The following is a 16,434-nucleotide window of genomic DNA, read 5'->3' as shown; positions in this document are numbered from 1 at the left end:
TAAATATGTTCAGCAATACGGCAATGGCAATACATGCAATAATGCCAACCATTAAATTCGTGCTTGGCCACGCCCACTGGACCATTGCCGATGAAAGAATTTTTTTAAGTGTTCCCCATACCTAGTCTGTCTTCAAATAAATGATGAGATTTTTTTGAGGGGGGAGGTGGTGACCGAGCCCTAATCAGTTGCCAACTTGCCATATACAAGTGTCGAAGCGCGTTAAAACTGAGGAATTTTCTCTGCCAAAAAGTGCGTTTAATTGGCTACTAAAATTAAGAATGCTGTAGTCGACACACGATAAGGCGCTGTGGAAATTATAGAAATAGTAATTAGTTGTGGCACTTAAGATGTGTGTTACTATCATAAGCAATTACTGTGCTTGATGCCACCTTTATCTTTATTTATGCCACCTGTAACCTTAGTTATCGCTATTAGGTGATAATACTTTTCTGCTAAACTGTATAAGTAAATTGTTCGTAATTATTTTATTGCGCTTTCCAACTGATTAGCGGATAGTTTAAGTGTTTATTAAGTGTTTGTGTTTAAGTGTAGTGATTAGCGGATAGTTTTAGTGTTTTTATAAATAAATGACAACCTGACTTTGTGGCGTAGGATAACAATTTTATTATAAGTTACTTATCAGCGTTCCGCAGTGCCAGAAACTGAAACAGTGTTGAACCTTTTGCTAATAAAGTATTAAAAACAAATTTCGCTTTCTCTTTTGTTTGTGCTTTTACGATATTCTTTTCATTTCCCATCAGCACTGTAACTGCTGCCACTACCAGTAGTCCAGTACCACTACCACTAAGAGTGCAATATTTGCTACCACTAACAGTACCAGTACCATTAAGCACAGTACCGCTACCCGTACCACTACCAGTAACAGTAACATTTATTAGTACTACCCTAAAAGTTGTTTCGAGGCAACCTCGATCACCGATGACGCAAAGTACGTACTCTGAAGAATTAGAATAAAAGAATTAGAAATAATAATTAGAATTAAAATTAGTAAAATGAGAATTAGAAGTAATAATCGACCGGAACGTAGCGAAGGTCCTCTAATTTAGCGCCAATGCAAAAATGTCTCTTGTGTCCGTTGCGAAAGGTCGTTACGAAAGGTCATTACAAAAATATTGCTGGCTGGTTATGTTGCTATGCTAAAATTGATGATAATTTTAATGTTAAGGGTGCTACTGCAGGTAGGACGTTAAAAATTAGCTATCACCCGCGCAAGCGAAAAGCTGCTACGCTCCGGTCTTCCAATGCACGCCAACGTGCATTTTTCTAGTTATTAATTATTATTATTATTAATTTTTCTGTAGTAGTAGAATTTTTTCTGCAGGCTGCTATAGACACCCAAAAAATGCTCAGTGCCACTCCCCCTTGTTAACCGCTAATTACTTGTTAACCCCTTATTAACCGCTAGTTGGCTAGTTACTAACTGACTTAAAGATTTCGATTTTCGTACTTCTGAATTGCCCATAAAAAGTTTCACCGGAAGCTGCAAACGAAACACGAAAGAACGCATCCAAATGCTTAATAATTTATTGGTGACCACTCCGTACACACCCTTTCACACCTTTTTAATCCGTACACAACCTTTTGCACTACCTTTCATTCCGTGCACAACCTTTTTGAGCACTACCTTTTACTCTGTACACAACCTTTCGGCACTACTTTTATGTGCGTGCAGTGGTGCACTACCTTTTATTTTTTCAATTTTTTTACAGCACAGTTATTTCTGGAACTGCCACTTTTTCGTTAGCAGCAGTTACTACAGTAAACGTTTAATAAGACTTTTACTGATCGTGGATTGGTAGTGTACCGAGTGAATGGTATAAATGTCAAAGGTTGTACACGGAATGAAAGGTAGTGCCCGAAAAGGTTGTGCACGGAATGAAAGGTAGTGCAAAAGGTTGTGTACGGAGTAAAAGGGTGTGAAAGGGTGTGTACGGAGTGGTCACCTAATTTGTTTCACAATTGTCCGAATTAATGGAATTATGGTACAAAAAACACTTCTAAGCGTTCATAAGCCCATCAGTACTTATATATTATGCTGATCGCCGAAGGCGGGTACCCCTTTGTAAAGCCAACACATAACAATATAACACATAACAATAGTACTACTCGAAACGCACTTTAAATGCGTTCTGTAAGATACAGAGCCGGGAGTTCTGTAAAAGTGAATCTACCAATGGTACAGCGCTGAATCTTATAGAGCGTTACAGAGCAACGAGACCACGGACTCTAAAAGCGCCCAGTTACCGTTGACCAATGCGGTCAACGATTTATTTATTTTTCACAACAATTTTGTGGCCGTTTTCTTTCTGTTTTTCTGGCGATTTTAAGTTTTATGAAGTTGAAGAAATAAGACGACTGGTGAAAAAGCGAAACGCAATTGCACGTAAAGTACGTCGAGGTGGTTTTACCATTCCTCGCGCTGACGGCTATGGCGAAGGTGCCTGTTGCCATCGATACAAATTCAAACATGCACAGTCGCAGGCAGCCTAAAAACAGTGAACAAAGCAGAACTGGAATGTTGATTCGACAGGAACAATTAAATTCCCGTTACTTACACCCTCAAATCTTGAAAATTAAAAATAGGACTTTAGACGTACAGCGGACTGTGCATCCACATCAAAAAATAAATTTGACATAGCAAGAAATGCGAGTTCTGTATCGTAACGGAGCCAGGAGAGTTCCTTTTAGATACAGAACACTTTAACTCAGACGTCCAATCAGCGGTAAGGGGGTGGTATCAAAAGTTACAGAACTTCCGGCTCTGTATCTTACAGAACACAATTTAAAGAGCGTTTCGAGTAGTACTAATATATAATACAAGTATCGGTCGCGCTAGCGCGCGACCAGTTGTGTTCAAGGTATGGAAGAATGAAAGAAATACAAAATATACTTCGTACAGCAATAAAAAAAATTCTGAGAAATATTTCAAATATAAAACCCAGCGAGGCCAACGAAAATATTTTAAAAATGTAGAAATGCGGAATTTTTTCAAGGTTTCCGGTTAAATTCGACCATTTTCTGAAAACTGCGAAAGCCACGTAAGTTTTTCTGTTTTTCATGGTTCTTTAACGCGTTTTTAATGTACAGAGGGTGATTTCGCAATATGCTTCCAGCACGGGAAAAAATTCCCGAAAATTTCCCTTTCTATTCTTTTAATCTGTTTGCTAACCAGTCTTGTGGGATAAAGTGTGCCTGATTGTTCAAAATGATTTGCTTAGTTCGAGCGATAAACATGGCACGAAAAACCGATTTAAAAACAAGGTGCCGAGTGCCGGCTCTATCAACAATTTGTAAAAGCCCCAGAAAAATCGCCGAGTGTCTGATGAGCAAAGGGATCGCTATTTCTCACACTACGGTAAATGAGATCTTGAAACTTTATGGGCCCGAGAGTGAAGGAAATGGTTCGCCTGCAAAACGCCTAGAAAATCAGTGCCTACCCAAAGTTCCCACAAAGTCTCTCATCGCCGAAGTCAAGAGGGTTATCTAAACACCGAATCCACCGTCTCATAGACAGTTGGCAAGGAAATTTAGGACATCCCAGTACACGATATCGAAGATTATTCTTCAGGATCTTGAAGCGAAAGTACGTAAAAATGTCAAAGTACAGGCCCTATCAAATAAGCAGGCAAAACAGCGTGCTTCTCGTGGTTCCCGATTTGCCAAATTTCTGAACCAGCGAAATTTACTCCACATCATTTTAATCGACGAAGCATGAGTCTATCTTGATTATACGGGCAAGCGAAGAAAGATCTGCTAGAGTTTAAAGGATCCAAAAATCTTGAAAACTGGATAAAATTTTGCAAATTTAAAAAACCACTAGGTGTTATGTTTATCGCCGGAATTTCTTATCGTGGCCTAACAGCGATCCGGTTCATTTCTCTCACTCCTAAAATACCCGCCGATCTCTGCATTCAGTACGTGTTGGAGCCATTGGTGCAAAAAGACTTCCCCCGTTTTCTATCCAGGCGAAGAAAGGAAGGTGGCACTTCATCAGGACTCGGCTCCCGCATATACTTCCAAAAAAATCTGCCAGCGGCTAGCTTCTCGCGGCATCCGAAACTTTCCGAAGGGCATGTGGCCGAGCAACTTACCGGACTTAACATCCATGGATTTTGGAATGAACGGGATTTTTAAAAGAATTTTGTATCACAAGTATGCAGCGTCGATTCGCGGTTTGTTAACAGTCGCGCGCCGATCCTTCTCTAGTATTTAAATTACCCTGATACGTCAAATACTTCTTTCCTGGAGTTATTGTGTGGAGTTGATGGCAGAGAAGAAGGGCTTTCAGATAAAGCAAATATTAGAATAAAGTTAAATGCGGCGGAGATTATAATAAATTTATGAATGGAGTGGAAGCATATTGCGAAATCACCCTCTGTATATTACCGATCTAACGAACTGAAAACTTGAATTTTTTGGTACCACAGATAATATTTTAACGGTGATAAAATGGATTGAGTGGGGTCATATATCTGTACACGATACCCATAAAATACCAGTTTTTCAGCGCAGAATTAATGTAAACTTGCGGGGAACAGTTAACGGTCGCCCAAGGTGTCCATGCAGGCTGCATGTTTAGATACTAATTGTAAGATTTTTTCAGCCATCAGTCAAGCTGTTCAGTATTTATTAAAATAAAATTAATACATGTTTATTAGATTTCGAGGTTAGTGAATGCCCAAGCTACCACCAGTATCACAGAGCCGCCATGTGAGTGAATACGGTAAACGGGCCGCGGCCGGGCTTTTAGATATTTAGGCTTTTAGATATTTTGACATATAAATTAGACAATTAAGGGATTTGGCCTGGCACATAGTACCAAATTCGGGTACATACACGGGAACTTTCGCTGTCGCGCAATCCTAAACATTTTTTTGCATGGCTAGGTATGTACCTAATATTCATAACGGCTCTCATACTCATAATCCTACTCCTAATTCCGAATTCATACTCATAACGGCCCTCATAATCATAATCATACTTTGGTCCTACCGGTCATCATATTACTGTAATTTATTCATAATTATAGCTCATATCTTAACCATTACTCATGCTGGTGTGTCAAAAATGTAACATCCAATTACAACCATGTGTTCAGGTAAGTCTACTCAACCACCCGCTTTCGTCCACTCGTAAAAATTATTTCATCTGAATTAGTAGCGAAAAAATATTTATTAGAAAATCGCTTCATTACAAATAACTACAGTAAACTTGAACTGAGTAACGAAAGCTAAGTAATTTAATCTGCATATAAAAACTGAGCAAGAAAATCTACCATTGTCCACTTTCGTCCATTTTTTAAACTAGTGCTACTGATAAAAAAACCTGAAATGTTAATGGGCTTACTACGTAGCTTCCACCAAACAAAAAGTGAACGGGCCGTTAACTTTTCATTTCCACAAAACTAAATTTCGACAAAAGCATCGTGTACACTGTACAGAAATGTAACGCAGGAACGGTAATAACGCAGTTTAATCGTTGCTAGCCAGGACATGCTAGCCAGATATAAAAAAAAATTTTTAAAAAAAATTCAAGAACGGTGCACAATTTGCGCAACAGCTATTACTACTTAGTGTCAATAATACGGTTTTTATGATTAATAAATAATATAATGCTTTTACTAATAACATTAAGGGCAGTAGCGCACTGGTATGAGTAGCGGTAAAGGTTTGAGTTATGATTATGAACAAAAATAATATTATGATAACCGGTAGGATCAAAGCATGATTATGATTATGAAAGCCGTTTTGAGTATGAATTCTGAATTAGGAATAGGGTTATGAGTATGAGGACCGTTATGAGAATTAGGGTTTCGGAGCGCGCGACAGCGGAAGTTGCCGTGGATATATACAAATTTGGTGCTACTGTATGTACCGGGGAAAATCCCTTAAGACCGCGAGATATTGAGGTACTCAGACATTTCTAGACGTTTTTAAAATTTCGAAACTCTGGAGGCTCAAAAAATTAGAGGTAACGGCCCCCGGCCCCGCTGCGCGGGGCCGAGTCATATTTAGAAATATTTAGAAATTATGGAAATGTAAAAGCTTTGGAGCCGACTTTGGAAAAATTAAAAGTTATTTTGAGGTATTCGAACATGTTTTAAAAACATCTTAAAGTTTTCAAGAATTTAAAAAAGTTATTATTTTGATTGAATTGACAATTTAAATAACATACACAGATCTGTAGTTTAGGTAATTAGGCTGCTAAGCTGCGAAACTTGTATTTGCTCATTCGAGACGTTTCCAGAATTTACTGGAAATTTCTATGAACTTTAAACGCTAAGTAAAGAAAGTTCGAAAGGGTTTCTGAAAACGTTCCGGAAACCAGAAATTTTATTCCAAGCTGCAGGTAGGAAGCTTTGGAAGATGCTTCATTTTATAAAATTAACAACTTAATGGAAAAATCAATGTTGATTTAGGAGATAATTTCCAAAACTAGCAACCGTTAAGTACTAACAACCCTTAAGTACTACAACTTTTAAAAATTTTTTTAAACCTTCTCCAAGACTTAAGATTTTTTTAAAGATAAAGTTAGGAACGTTTGTGCAATGCTTTATTTTATAAAATTATCAACTTATTGAAAAAATCAATCTTGATTTAGGAGATAATTTCCAAAAAATAAGGACGTAAGAATATATGAATCTATTGATATTGATATTGATAACAAATAACAATACCTGGATTCTGGAAGTATTCTGTACTTTTTAAGCTCCCTGTATTCTGACACTTGGTGCTGACTGCTGAGTCTACAGTACAGTAGAAGCTACGGCGCAGTTGTCATGGAAATACCTACATCCAAATGATCCAACAACAGTACATCACTACGTGCACTCAGTGCACTGCTCTGTAACTTACCAGGGCAGCATTTCCGCCTCCAAATTCAAAAAAATATCGTTTTTTGTACAAAGGTAGTAGACTACCGTGGCATGCTTAAAAAAATAATTTTAGCTGCAAAGGTCAGTCGGGCGTGGTCTAATACAAATTTAATGAGTACAGAGTGCACATATAGTAGTATAATTGCATTTTATGTCGCAATATCGTTTTTTGCGGGCACTGCACGTCCCGTGGATCTTTCCAAATGCCGATCGTACGTGCTACAGCGCGCGTGCGGTGACCACTGACCATCGCAACAAAATTAGGAAATTTCAGAAAATCAATAACTTCGCTAATTTTTGAGCTGCTTGTATGTCTATATGCTCAGGAACTATTAGGAAGCATTTAGGTGAAACATTTTAAAAAATGTATGATGTAGCACTTGCCAGGCAGGAGGGGACTATCGGAAGCATTTTTGGATTTGTGTCGGTGCTTGGCACCTGGAAGGGTTTACGATTGGTCCAGTTGTCACAAAATTAATATGATATTAGGCCAAGGTCAAAAAGAGGAAGGAATAATTAAAGGAAGGAAATTTTTTTGGTCAAAAAGAGGAAGGAATAAATAAAGGAAGGAAATTTCATGGTCAAAAAGAGGAAAGAATATTTAAAGGAAGGAAATTTCATGGTCAAAAAGAGGAAAGAATATTTAAAGGAAGGAATGTTTTTTGATCAAAAAGGAAGAAAATTTCGATGGTAAAAAAATGAGAAAATTTCGGAAACCGTTCATTTCGGAAACCAAACATTTCGAAAAGAAAACAAAAGAAAGATAAGATTACAATACATAAGAACACATAAAAAAGAGTAACAACGTAAAAAAACATAATAAAACTTAAGAGACAAATAACAAAAATAGGGAAACCTCAGAAACCTAAGAAAACCAGAATAACATAAGGAAACCTAAGAAAACCATTTAATTACGAAACGTAATTAAGAAACCTAATTAAGAACATTAGAAAACCCAAGAAACCTAAGAAAACATTTGAATAATACCAAGAAAACCACCTAATTAGAACCCTAATTAAAGAACCTAATCATGAACTTAAGAAAATCAAGAAACCTTAAAGTCATTTGAACAGTAACATAAGAAAGTATAATAAAACCGAAGGAAATATTTCGAAATATACGGTTTTTGAAATGAATGGTTTCCGAAATGAACGGACACCGCAGCGGGATAACACACAACAGACAAGAGCTTTGCGCCGTTTTCGCGTGGGCTATACTAGTAACTTTTTAGTCTGCGACTCTGCGTTCATGCAATAACTGTATTGCGGTGACTCTCAGATCGCTACATCTCAGCATACCGCTACATCTCAGCTCTCTGCCGGCTGATCCGAAAAGGCTGCGTTTTGAAAGAAGCTTGCGAATATGCAAAGTACATAGCAGGCGTTTAGCACATCAGCACCAACAGATCTAATGTACAATAACCGCTAAAAGCGCGTGTAGAGCAAAGGGTAACTGGCCTGCCCTTCTCTGTGACTTTTTTGAAGGGAGCAGGGAGCTGCAGGACGTACCTGCCCTTCTCCCTATGTCTTTTTTGAAAGGGAGCAGGAGCTGCAGGACACAAATACCTACCGGTTGAAAAAGGCGATTTGGACCGTGCTGCAGGATCGTCACAGAAGATGGTTTGCAGGGAAGAATGGGTCTGATTCAGACCGCTTGCCATTTTATGGCTTTTGGACCGTTCTGCGAGACTGCGATGTAGCGATCTGAGAGTCACCGCAATACAGTTAATGATACGTGACTTATCAGTAGGAGTAAACAGTAAGGCGCCTGCCTTTTTTTACAGAGTGCAGTGAAATCAGAAGCAGTGGCAGACAGGGTAAGAAAAGTTGCATATTATAAATTATGTTGCCATGCGTTATTCCTTATTCACTCATTTCAGTAAAGCACCATGGTCACATGGTGTAGTCTGACGTTCCGGTAGCAAACTCCTGGCTCATGTCTGGTTCTAGACAAATTCTCGCTAATACCAATTAATGTGACTAATTAATGTGACTAATTAATGTAACAATTATTGTGGCTAATTAATGTGACGCAACTACAGCTAATAATAAGTATGGAGCCTTCTGCTCACGATGATGATGTTGAGTACATACGAATCTATCTTTGTGATTATAACAAATGGACACCGGCCCCTCAGTTGACAACTTGACAATACATTTTACACTTTAAGAACTCAAAGTTATCGTAGGGTTTCGGAGGGAACTATTTAACAGCAGTTAATTTTTCGTTGGTTTGACAACAATTAATATCTCCTTGATCCTGAGTTTTTCGGCTGCTATTCAGCGTACATTGTGGAATTTGTGGTCAGATGCTTTTACTAATTTTGTGTTTACTTGAGTACTTCTTTTGCGGTTGCTTATTTTGTGGCCTGCTAACTTATCTATGTGAACATACTTTGCTTTGTTTTAGTTTAACACTGAAACTTTGAATTTGCAGCATATTAATTAGAATATCATAACAGTATAATCGAAAGACCGCATCATTATTTAAACGTCAGGCTTCTAAAACATTCGGTAAGAACAGTTTGCGCCGTTTGTACTCTTATCGTAAAATTAATAGGTCTGGCTGTAACGCTTAGGTATTCTAGCATTACTTGATCAAACGGACAGTAACGTACTTATTTCCTAAAACTTAATTATTTAAGTACTTAATTTCCAAAACTTTTACAAATTTTCTTAGCGCATTAACTGCAGAGAAATGTTTTCTTGTTTTTGACCATCGAAATTTCTTTCCTTTTTTGACCACGAAAATTTCCTTATCTTTTTTTTCCATCGAAATTTTCTTCCTTTCTGGTCAAAAAAAACATTCCTTCCTTTAAATATTCCTTCCTCTTTTTGACCATGAAATTTCCTTCCTTTATTTATTCCTTCCTCTTTTTGACCTTGGCCCAAATCATAATAACATTAACCGTTATGATGGTTAGGAGAGGAGTACCACTCCTCTAAGCCTCCTAGTCCACTTTGTATTGCTGATGCAGGGAATCTGCATTACGCTTGTGATCAGGGGAGTGTACGGATGAAACCGTCATTCTGATTTGCGTACCTTCAAAAAATCTATGCGGAATATTGTTTTAACCTCGTCGACCAATTCCGCTTCATAATAAAGCAAATGCATTCATTCTACAACACGCTTTTCTCATCTCGCCGCAAAGTCACGCAATTTTATCGGTACTGATTCGGTAGTGTCTATGGTCTAACAGTGAATTAACCGTTCAGTCCTGGCAGAGATTGAACGCTGCTACAGCTGTGTGGTATCAGTCGTCGTCCTTAAACTGCTCTCCAGACTTACAGTCCGTTGTTGAGGAGTTCCGCTTGCGAATATTCTGGGGAAGCATCGCTGGCGCACTGGACGGACGACTAGCTCGATAAAACGCTGCCGATACTGACGTTCAGTCAGCAGGTAAAGGTAGAAATTCAACGAATAACCCATGTACGTGGTTGCAGTGATGATTGGTTGCATCATACTAAATAAACTCATATCGTCGCGATAAGCAAATTTAACGGTCCACGGTATAGTTTCGGGGCCGGCGCATACGTCAAACATTTTAGGGAACGCGTGATGAGATACAACAATGCACTACTTAGCAGAATGATATTGATTCCGTGCTGGGACATGGACGACGCGGATGCCGCACTCGAGGCACTCTGTTGCCTCTGCAAGCGGCGCAGCTCACCAAACTCGGATCGTCGATGGCGAGCAAGGAAGGCAACTAGGATTACACTGGGAATAAGGATCAGCAGAAATGTCAGAATGCGCACTGCAATCTACAGAACCATCACAACAAATTAATTGGTTATCAGTTCCAGAAACGTACATCAATAGCCAAAAAAATTTATAATATCCAACCGGGCCGCGGCTCAAAATTTACCAAAAGATAGCCCAAAGTACGCAACAGAAACATATCCGACGTGCGCAAATAGTGCCGGATTTTAAACAGAGAAGCGCTAGTTTGTGCAATGCGCGACAAAACGAAGCACCTGCATTTTACAGTCTTACGGTACCCTTAGGCACGGTACTAACCAGGGCATTTGCATCGACGAGATCCCAAAACTCCTGCCAGTTCGGGTAACCGTAATGTGGTTTATTGGAGTCCGGTTTGTCCGTTAGGTCATTCATTAAGGTTATATAGTTGGTAGTAAAATCGTGCATATAGCATGCGAGCGACAGGATGGCGAGTAAGACAATAATGATGCGCGCTGTTGAAACCCGTTGCAGAAATCCGAAACGAAAAGGACTTACAATCACAAGTAGCCGTTCCCAGGAGAACACAACCAGGATCCTGAAAAACTAAAATTACAGAAATAAACATGTTAGCGAAATACCCGAAATCTCACCAATCCGCTAACATCATTGAAGCATCCAAAAACCATGGAAGAAGCAGCGGCACACCGATTGGATCATCCTGATCACCCAGCATTGCCGTGGCTAACCATTCGTCTAATCCGAGCCATCTACAAAGGAAGCTGTACGAAAAAGGGAAAGATCTAAACTATTTCGGAGAAATTTCCTAAATGATTTTATAGTGTCAAGTGACTTTCAGTTTTTGCGTGATACCGGGTGGCCCAATAAAATGGCGGTCTAGTTAATCATTGTGCAATGGCCCCGCCCAACGTCAAATTGGTTTTTTTCGAAAGAACAATGTTTAAGACATGAAATCGCTTAATCGTACAGATTCGTACTTAACGTAAACAAAGATTTAACTTTTTCGTAATTTATTTTACTAAAATAGATTGATTTTGACGGTGTCCCAGAACCGGAAATTTGGATTTCCCCATCAGCGAACTAAAAATTGCTATTATTCAGCTTAGCAGGTTAAAGTTTGTCACTTTAGCATTTCAGGTAGAGGGATTATTTCTTTAGAGGTAAAGGGATACGGTATTCTGGTCACCGCGTTCGGGCCGGAAGCTGGAAAGCTGGAGCGCCGCACATTTAATTTTCGTGAAATCCTCCATCAACATTTTCAAAAATGAATTTCTCACCAATGCTGCAAAAGCGGATCTCAATCAAACTTCCTTCTATAAGAGCAATACCTTAGCTATACATAACAGCTAAACCGACCCGCTTTGTTTCATCCTGTCATGCAGCAAAAAAATTACAATAAAGTAGATTAAAAATTAATCAAAAAATCGGCATTTATTCAAAAATGAGTCGGATGCATTGCTCCCCCATCGCGTGTACTATGGAAACGGCTTTTTGTATGCTGACAAAGAACGACTTTCTTTACAAGAAACAGCTGGAAAAATTAAAACAGTTAGCATACATAATAATGACACAAAATTTTGGAGTTCAAAAGCTGGGTCACAACACGATTCCGCACGATTTCCGTTGGCTTAGTTTTTCGCGATCGCGTCACAACTTTTCAAAAAAACTTCTTCTGCATTCAGTAGCTAATAAATTTGTAATTCAATAAATCCAAAACTTCCTTGTACGACAAGTGGTTCACGAACAGCAAAACAAAAACGGAGACCCACATTTTTTTGGGCCACCCATTTTGTTAAGATAATAGAAACGCTGCTGAGTCAGCAGCGTTTCTATTATCTTAACAAAATGCTGACGTACGTCAGCAGTGCTGACGTACGTATAATAAGTTACGTATTAAATAACTACCAACTGATGCAACGTTTACTAAATTTGTTTTTATGCTGGAACGTTATTGTGCTTACTCAAATTGTAATAATATGAACTGGAGTACTCATGTGGCTTCCTAAAGTACTTTTCAACTTACAACACCAACAAATCAGCAACGGCGGTGCCGATCATGTAATGACACGAAGAAGTCTTCCACGTGCGGACACTGCGTATCAGCACCACCAGATTCAGTCCATTGCCCACGGTGCACAGGATCAACAAGCAGCAGTACACACCTCGAAAAGCTAAGTACACATCCAAAATTTGACGTTCTGTAAAACGAGTGTATCGTGTGGTTGTGTCGTCACTGTCATAACCGACTTGGTGATGATCTCCACTGATTACGTCTGAGCTACCGTTAGCAGAGCTGATGCTCGGATGTTGACTGAGATTAGTAAAGGATAATGTGGATGAAGAAAACACTTCGGTAGAATTATCCATAACAGAATAATATTATTAACAGCGTATTATTTTCTTAATTTAAACCACTACAGTTTAGTTTAATGTTGCTTGCAAATTACGACCGCTGTCCAGCAGATCTGCTACGATCTCTTCACTTTGCTAGCTGCGGCATTAATGTTACACTAACATAGTACACTCAAAGATCTCCGTTAGAAAAAATATGTGCGTGTGCCGGTGTGTCAACTCAATAAAGCAATCAATAAGTCACATTTTAGCGTTTCAGTAATTGTCCCCCTTGGCTGAATAATATTTTAGGGAGTTGCTTACTAGTTCCGCTGCATACTTAATAATTTATTACCCTTTATTTCAGTCTTCCCAAGATAACGGCAACCGTCGTGTGATTCTTAGAAGCTACCCATAATACATATATTAACGTAATTAACTGTAATTAAAGTGTAATTAAAATGTAGTGAAGCCGGCTGGCGCTATTTTCTCGTTGCGGTTCTCGGTAAACTTTGCATAGCCAGGGGTATCCATACCCCGGTCAACGGATTAGTAAATTTGCTTGTTCTGCCGTATATTGCACATTTTACTATCTGCCAATGTCGCGAACACCTGAAAAACCAGAATATGAAATTGCTAAATTGTTACACTTCTGCAGACACTGCAAAACTGCATACGTTGCGCTTTTACCGAGCAAGATTAATGAACAGACAGCAGACGGGGCGGATATTATGTTGCTTTACGGTTAATGCAACTCGCAATGTTGGTCAACGCTATGCGCAGGAGTTTTTCATTTTAAAGAAAAGTCTGTACGCCAAAATCTGAACTTGAAAAAGTCGTACAAATTCTGGTTGCAGTGTACTTACCAGTTTTAGTAGTTAGCATGTACAATTATTTGGATAAGTACGTGTACAGGAAATACTGTTCTGTTTGGAAGTACTGTTCACCGCAAGTTGGTCAGTACAACACCTATTCTAAATGCTCTTGTGTTAAAAGCAATACCTTATGCCGTCAATTCGTGTTTAAAATTCAGCATTTTGTGCAGAGTGCTGCACAGTGTGCGTCCATCCACATATACCTAATTCCGTGAATTGGTGAAAAGCCAGTACTTTGTGTGAAGTACTGCACAGTGTGCATCCATCCACGTGTACCTAATTCCGTGAATAGATCAAAAGTCAGTACTTTATGTAAAGTACTGCCCGTATTTTATACTTCCCACATGCCGTGAATCCGTAAATCGGTGAAAAGTCAGTACTTTAATTATGTATAGTACTGCCAGCACTTTTTACTTCACAGATGCCGTGAATCCGTGAATCGATGAAAAGTCATACTTTATGTAAAGTACTGCCACTACTTTATGTAAAGTACTGCCAGTAATTTATACTTCCCAAATGCCGTGAATCCGTGAATCGGTGAAAAATCTGTACAGTACTTACTTTATGTAAAGTGCTGCCAGTACTGTCAAGGAAGATTGAGTGGTCACGTGAAAGTTCAATAAAGTTCAAATCATCGAACACAGGTTTATAGAAATTTTTTAAGTAAATGGAAGCCAGGGTTTAGCAATGGCATTTTGTAGCCGTCTAATTTCTGTGTGTTGCTACGCCCCCTTCCTCATTAGATATCAACGGGAATTGCACAGAAACGCACGTACTGTAGCGCGGGTACTTTAACAGGAGCTTTTGCTTCTACGCACCACCAAACACGCTTTTGCGTAGTCAACTGATTTGTACACATTCAGGTGAAAATTGTTCGGGCGCGAAACATTCGTTTGAGGAGCACAGATGCCAAAAATTTAAAAAATAATATGATTAATGTAAAGCTGTAAACAGCTCAGAATGCGCGTTAGTTCCGAGCACATCATCCGCCGGACCGCCTTTAGTTTATCCGCCGCCTTTAGCTCTTAGTAGGCTAAAAAAGTTGTAGGAAAACCATTAGGCCGTATTTCGGTCATCTGCAGACGGATGGGCAAGCGAACGTCGCATTTGACTGAAAGTGTTGCTGTGGTTTCCATCAGGCCCGCCAGAAAGGGGGGGGGGGGGCGCACCGGCGGTCGCCCCCCCCTTTCCCGGATTTTTGACCGCCCCCCCGGCGCGCCGTCCTGACGGCCGAGAAGGGCTCCGCCGCCCCGGCGCCGATTTTACTGCCCTGGTTCCGTACGTTTTTTAATTTTTTTAATTTACAAATTAATGAAATTTGAAATTTGTGGTTCGAATTTAGTAATCTGCGTGTTCTCAAAGCTTCAAAAACATTTTAAAACCAGACACAGGATAGTACCATCTACCGATCGACGGTTTTTGTCGGGCCAAAATACGGTTCAAAAATAAAAATAAATTAAAAATATTTTTTTTTATTAAGCGCCCCCCGGCGGCGGCCAAAAAATAGTGCGCCCCCCCCTGCGCATTTTTGGCAAAACTGCGCCGGGGGCAAGCGCCCCCCCCCCTTTCCAAAAACCTTGTGGCGGGCCTGGTTTCCATATCGTCATTGCGGTTACTGTGGCGCATTGGTGAATCTTTTTGTGCAAATCACCAAAGCGAGCGAAGGCTTATTATGTTTAAGAAAACAGAACTTTTGCTTGTCTTTTGGTCACATCGGAAAAGTCTGTCACCTAAGTAGTAAGTCAGAATCTTTCGTCTAAAATACGGTGCTAATTTTTTTGATTTATATAATAATAATCACAGTTAATAAAACGAAACGTTACAGGCACCCCTTTTCGCACTCTGTTTATTATAGGCGCTCATTTTTGATTAATGTCGTACATAGTACTATGTGACACGAGGCGTTTAAGTTTCCTTTAAAGGATTTGACCCGGTACATAGCACCAAATTCGTGTACATCCACGGGAACGTTTGCTGTCGCGCACTCCCAAGCACGTTTTTGCAGTGCTTCATGTTATTAATTTTGGCAGCCCGAGGATTTGTATACGTAGGCGTGAAATCCGTTTGTGCGCGCAACATCCGATTGGAAAGTTATGGGGTTATGGGTGAATTAAAATTCAAAAAAGTTTAAATCCATTCAGATGTACCAAAAGTCTCATTATGGACCGATCTTCTTTAAATTTTGCATATAAATGCACAATTGTCATATTCATGAGGATCGTTTTAACACCGAAACACGGTTCTAGCATTTCTTAAATTTTAAACTGAATTTTAAAAGTTTTGAAATTCAGTTTTGAAATTTGAAAAAAATGGTGCCTCTGGTTCGGTGTAAAAACGATCTGTACGCTCGTGTTCATTTGCTTGCAGAATTTGAATAAGATTGGTTAATAATGCCGCTTTTGGTACATACACCTGAATGCACTCAAACTTTTTGGAATGTTGATTCGTCCATAACTTTCTAACCGGATGTTGCGCGCGCAAACGGATTTCACGCCTACGTAAACAAATCCTTAGGCGGCCAGATAACATCAAGCAATGCAAAAAAGCGTTACGTAGTGCGCGACAGCGAACGTTCCTGCGGATGTACACGGATTTGCTGCTACGTACCAGGTCAAATCCCAATTTGCC

The 16,434-nt window shown here is 39.4% G+C and overlaps 1 protein-coding gene and 1 pseudogene across 1 annotated transcript; one reads left to right on the top strand and one right to left on the bottom strand.

Annotated features, from left to right (window-relative positions):
* The first annotated feature begins 3,849 nt into the window (after window positions 1-3,849).
* LOC129592789 (uncharacterized) lies at window positions 3,850-4,325 on the top strand (annotated as a pseudogene).
* A 5,762-nt stretch (window positions 4,326-10,087) lies between these two features.
* On the bottom strand, window positions 10,088-11,328 carry LOC129592788 (uncharacterized). The gene is made up of 3 exons (XM_055488908.1): window positions 11,233-11,328; window positions 10,919-11,177; window positions 10,088-10,662 (listed from the first exon to the last, which is right to left on the bottom strand). Exons 1-3 carry the CDS (start codon window positions 11,313-11,315, stop codon window positions 10,372-10,374), a joined length of 633 nt encoding a protein of 210 aa, XP_055344883.1. The 5' UTR covers window positions 11,316-11,328; the 3' UTR covers window positions 10,088-10,371.
* Between the last annotated feature and the right edge of the window lie 5,106 nt (window positions 11,329-16,434).

The sequence above is a fragment of the Paramacrobiotus metropolitanus genome, unplaced genomic scaffold, assembly GCF_019649055.1.
Source record: "Paramacrobiotus metropolitanus isolate TYO unplaced genomic scaffold, Prichtersi_v1.0 Parri_scaffold0000056, whole genome shotgun sequence".
In the NCBI taxonomy this organism is placed as follows: domain Eukaryota; kingdom Metazoa; phylum Tardigrada; class Eutardigrada; order Parachela; family Macrobiotidae; genus Paramacrobiotus; species Paramacrobiotus metropolitanus.
The sequence above is the reverse complement of the archived record's forward strand: the minus strand, read 5'-3'. Positions and strand labels throughout refer to the sequence as shown.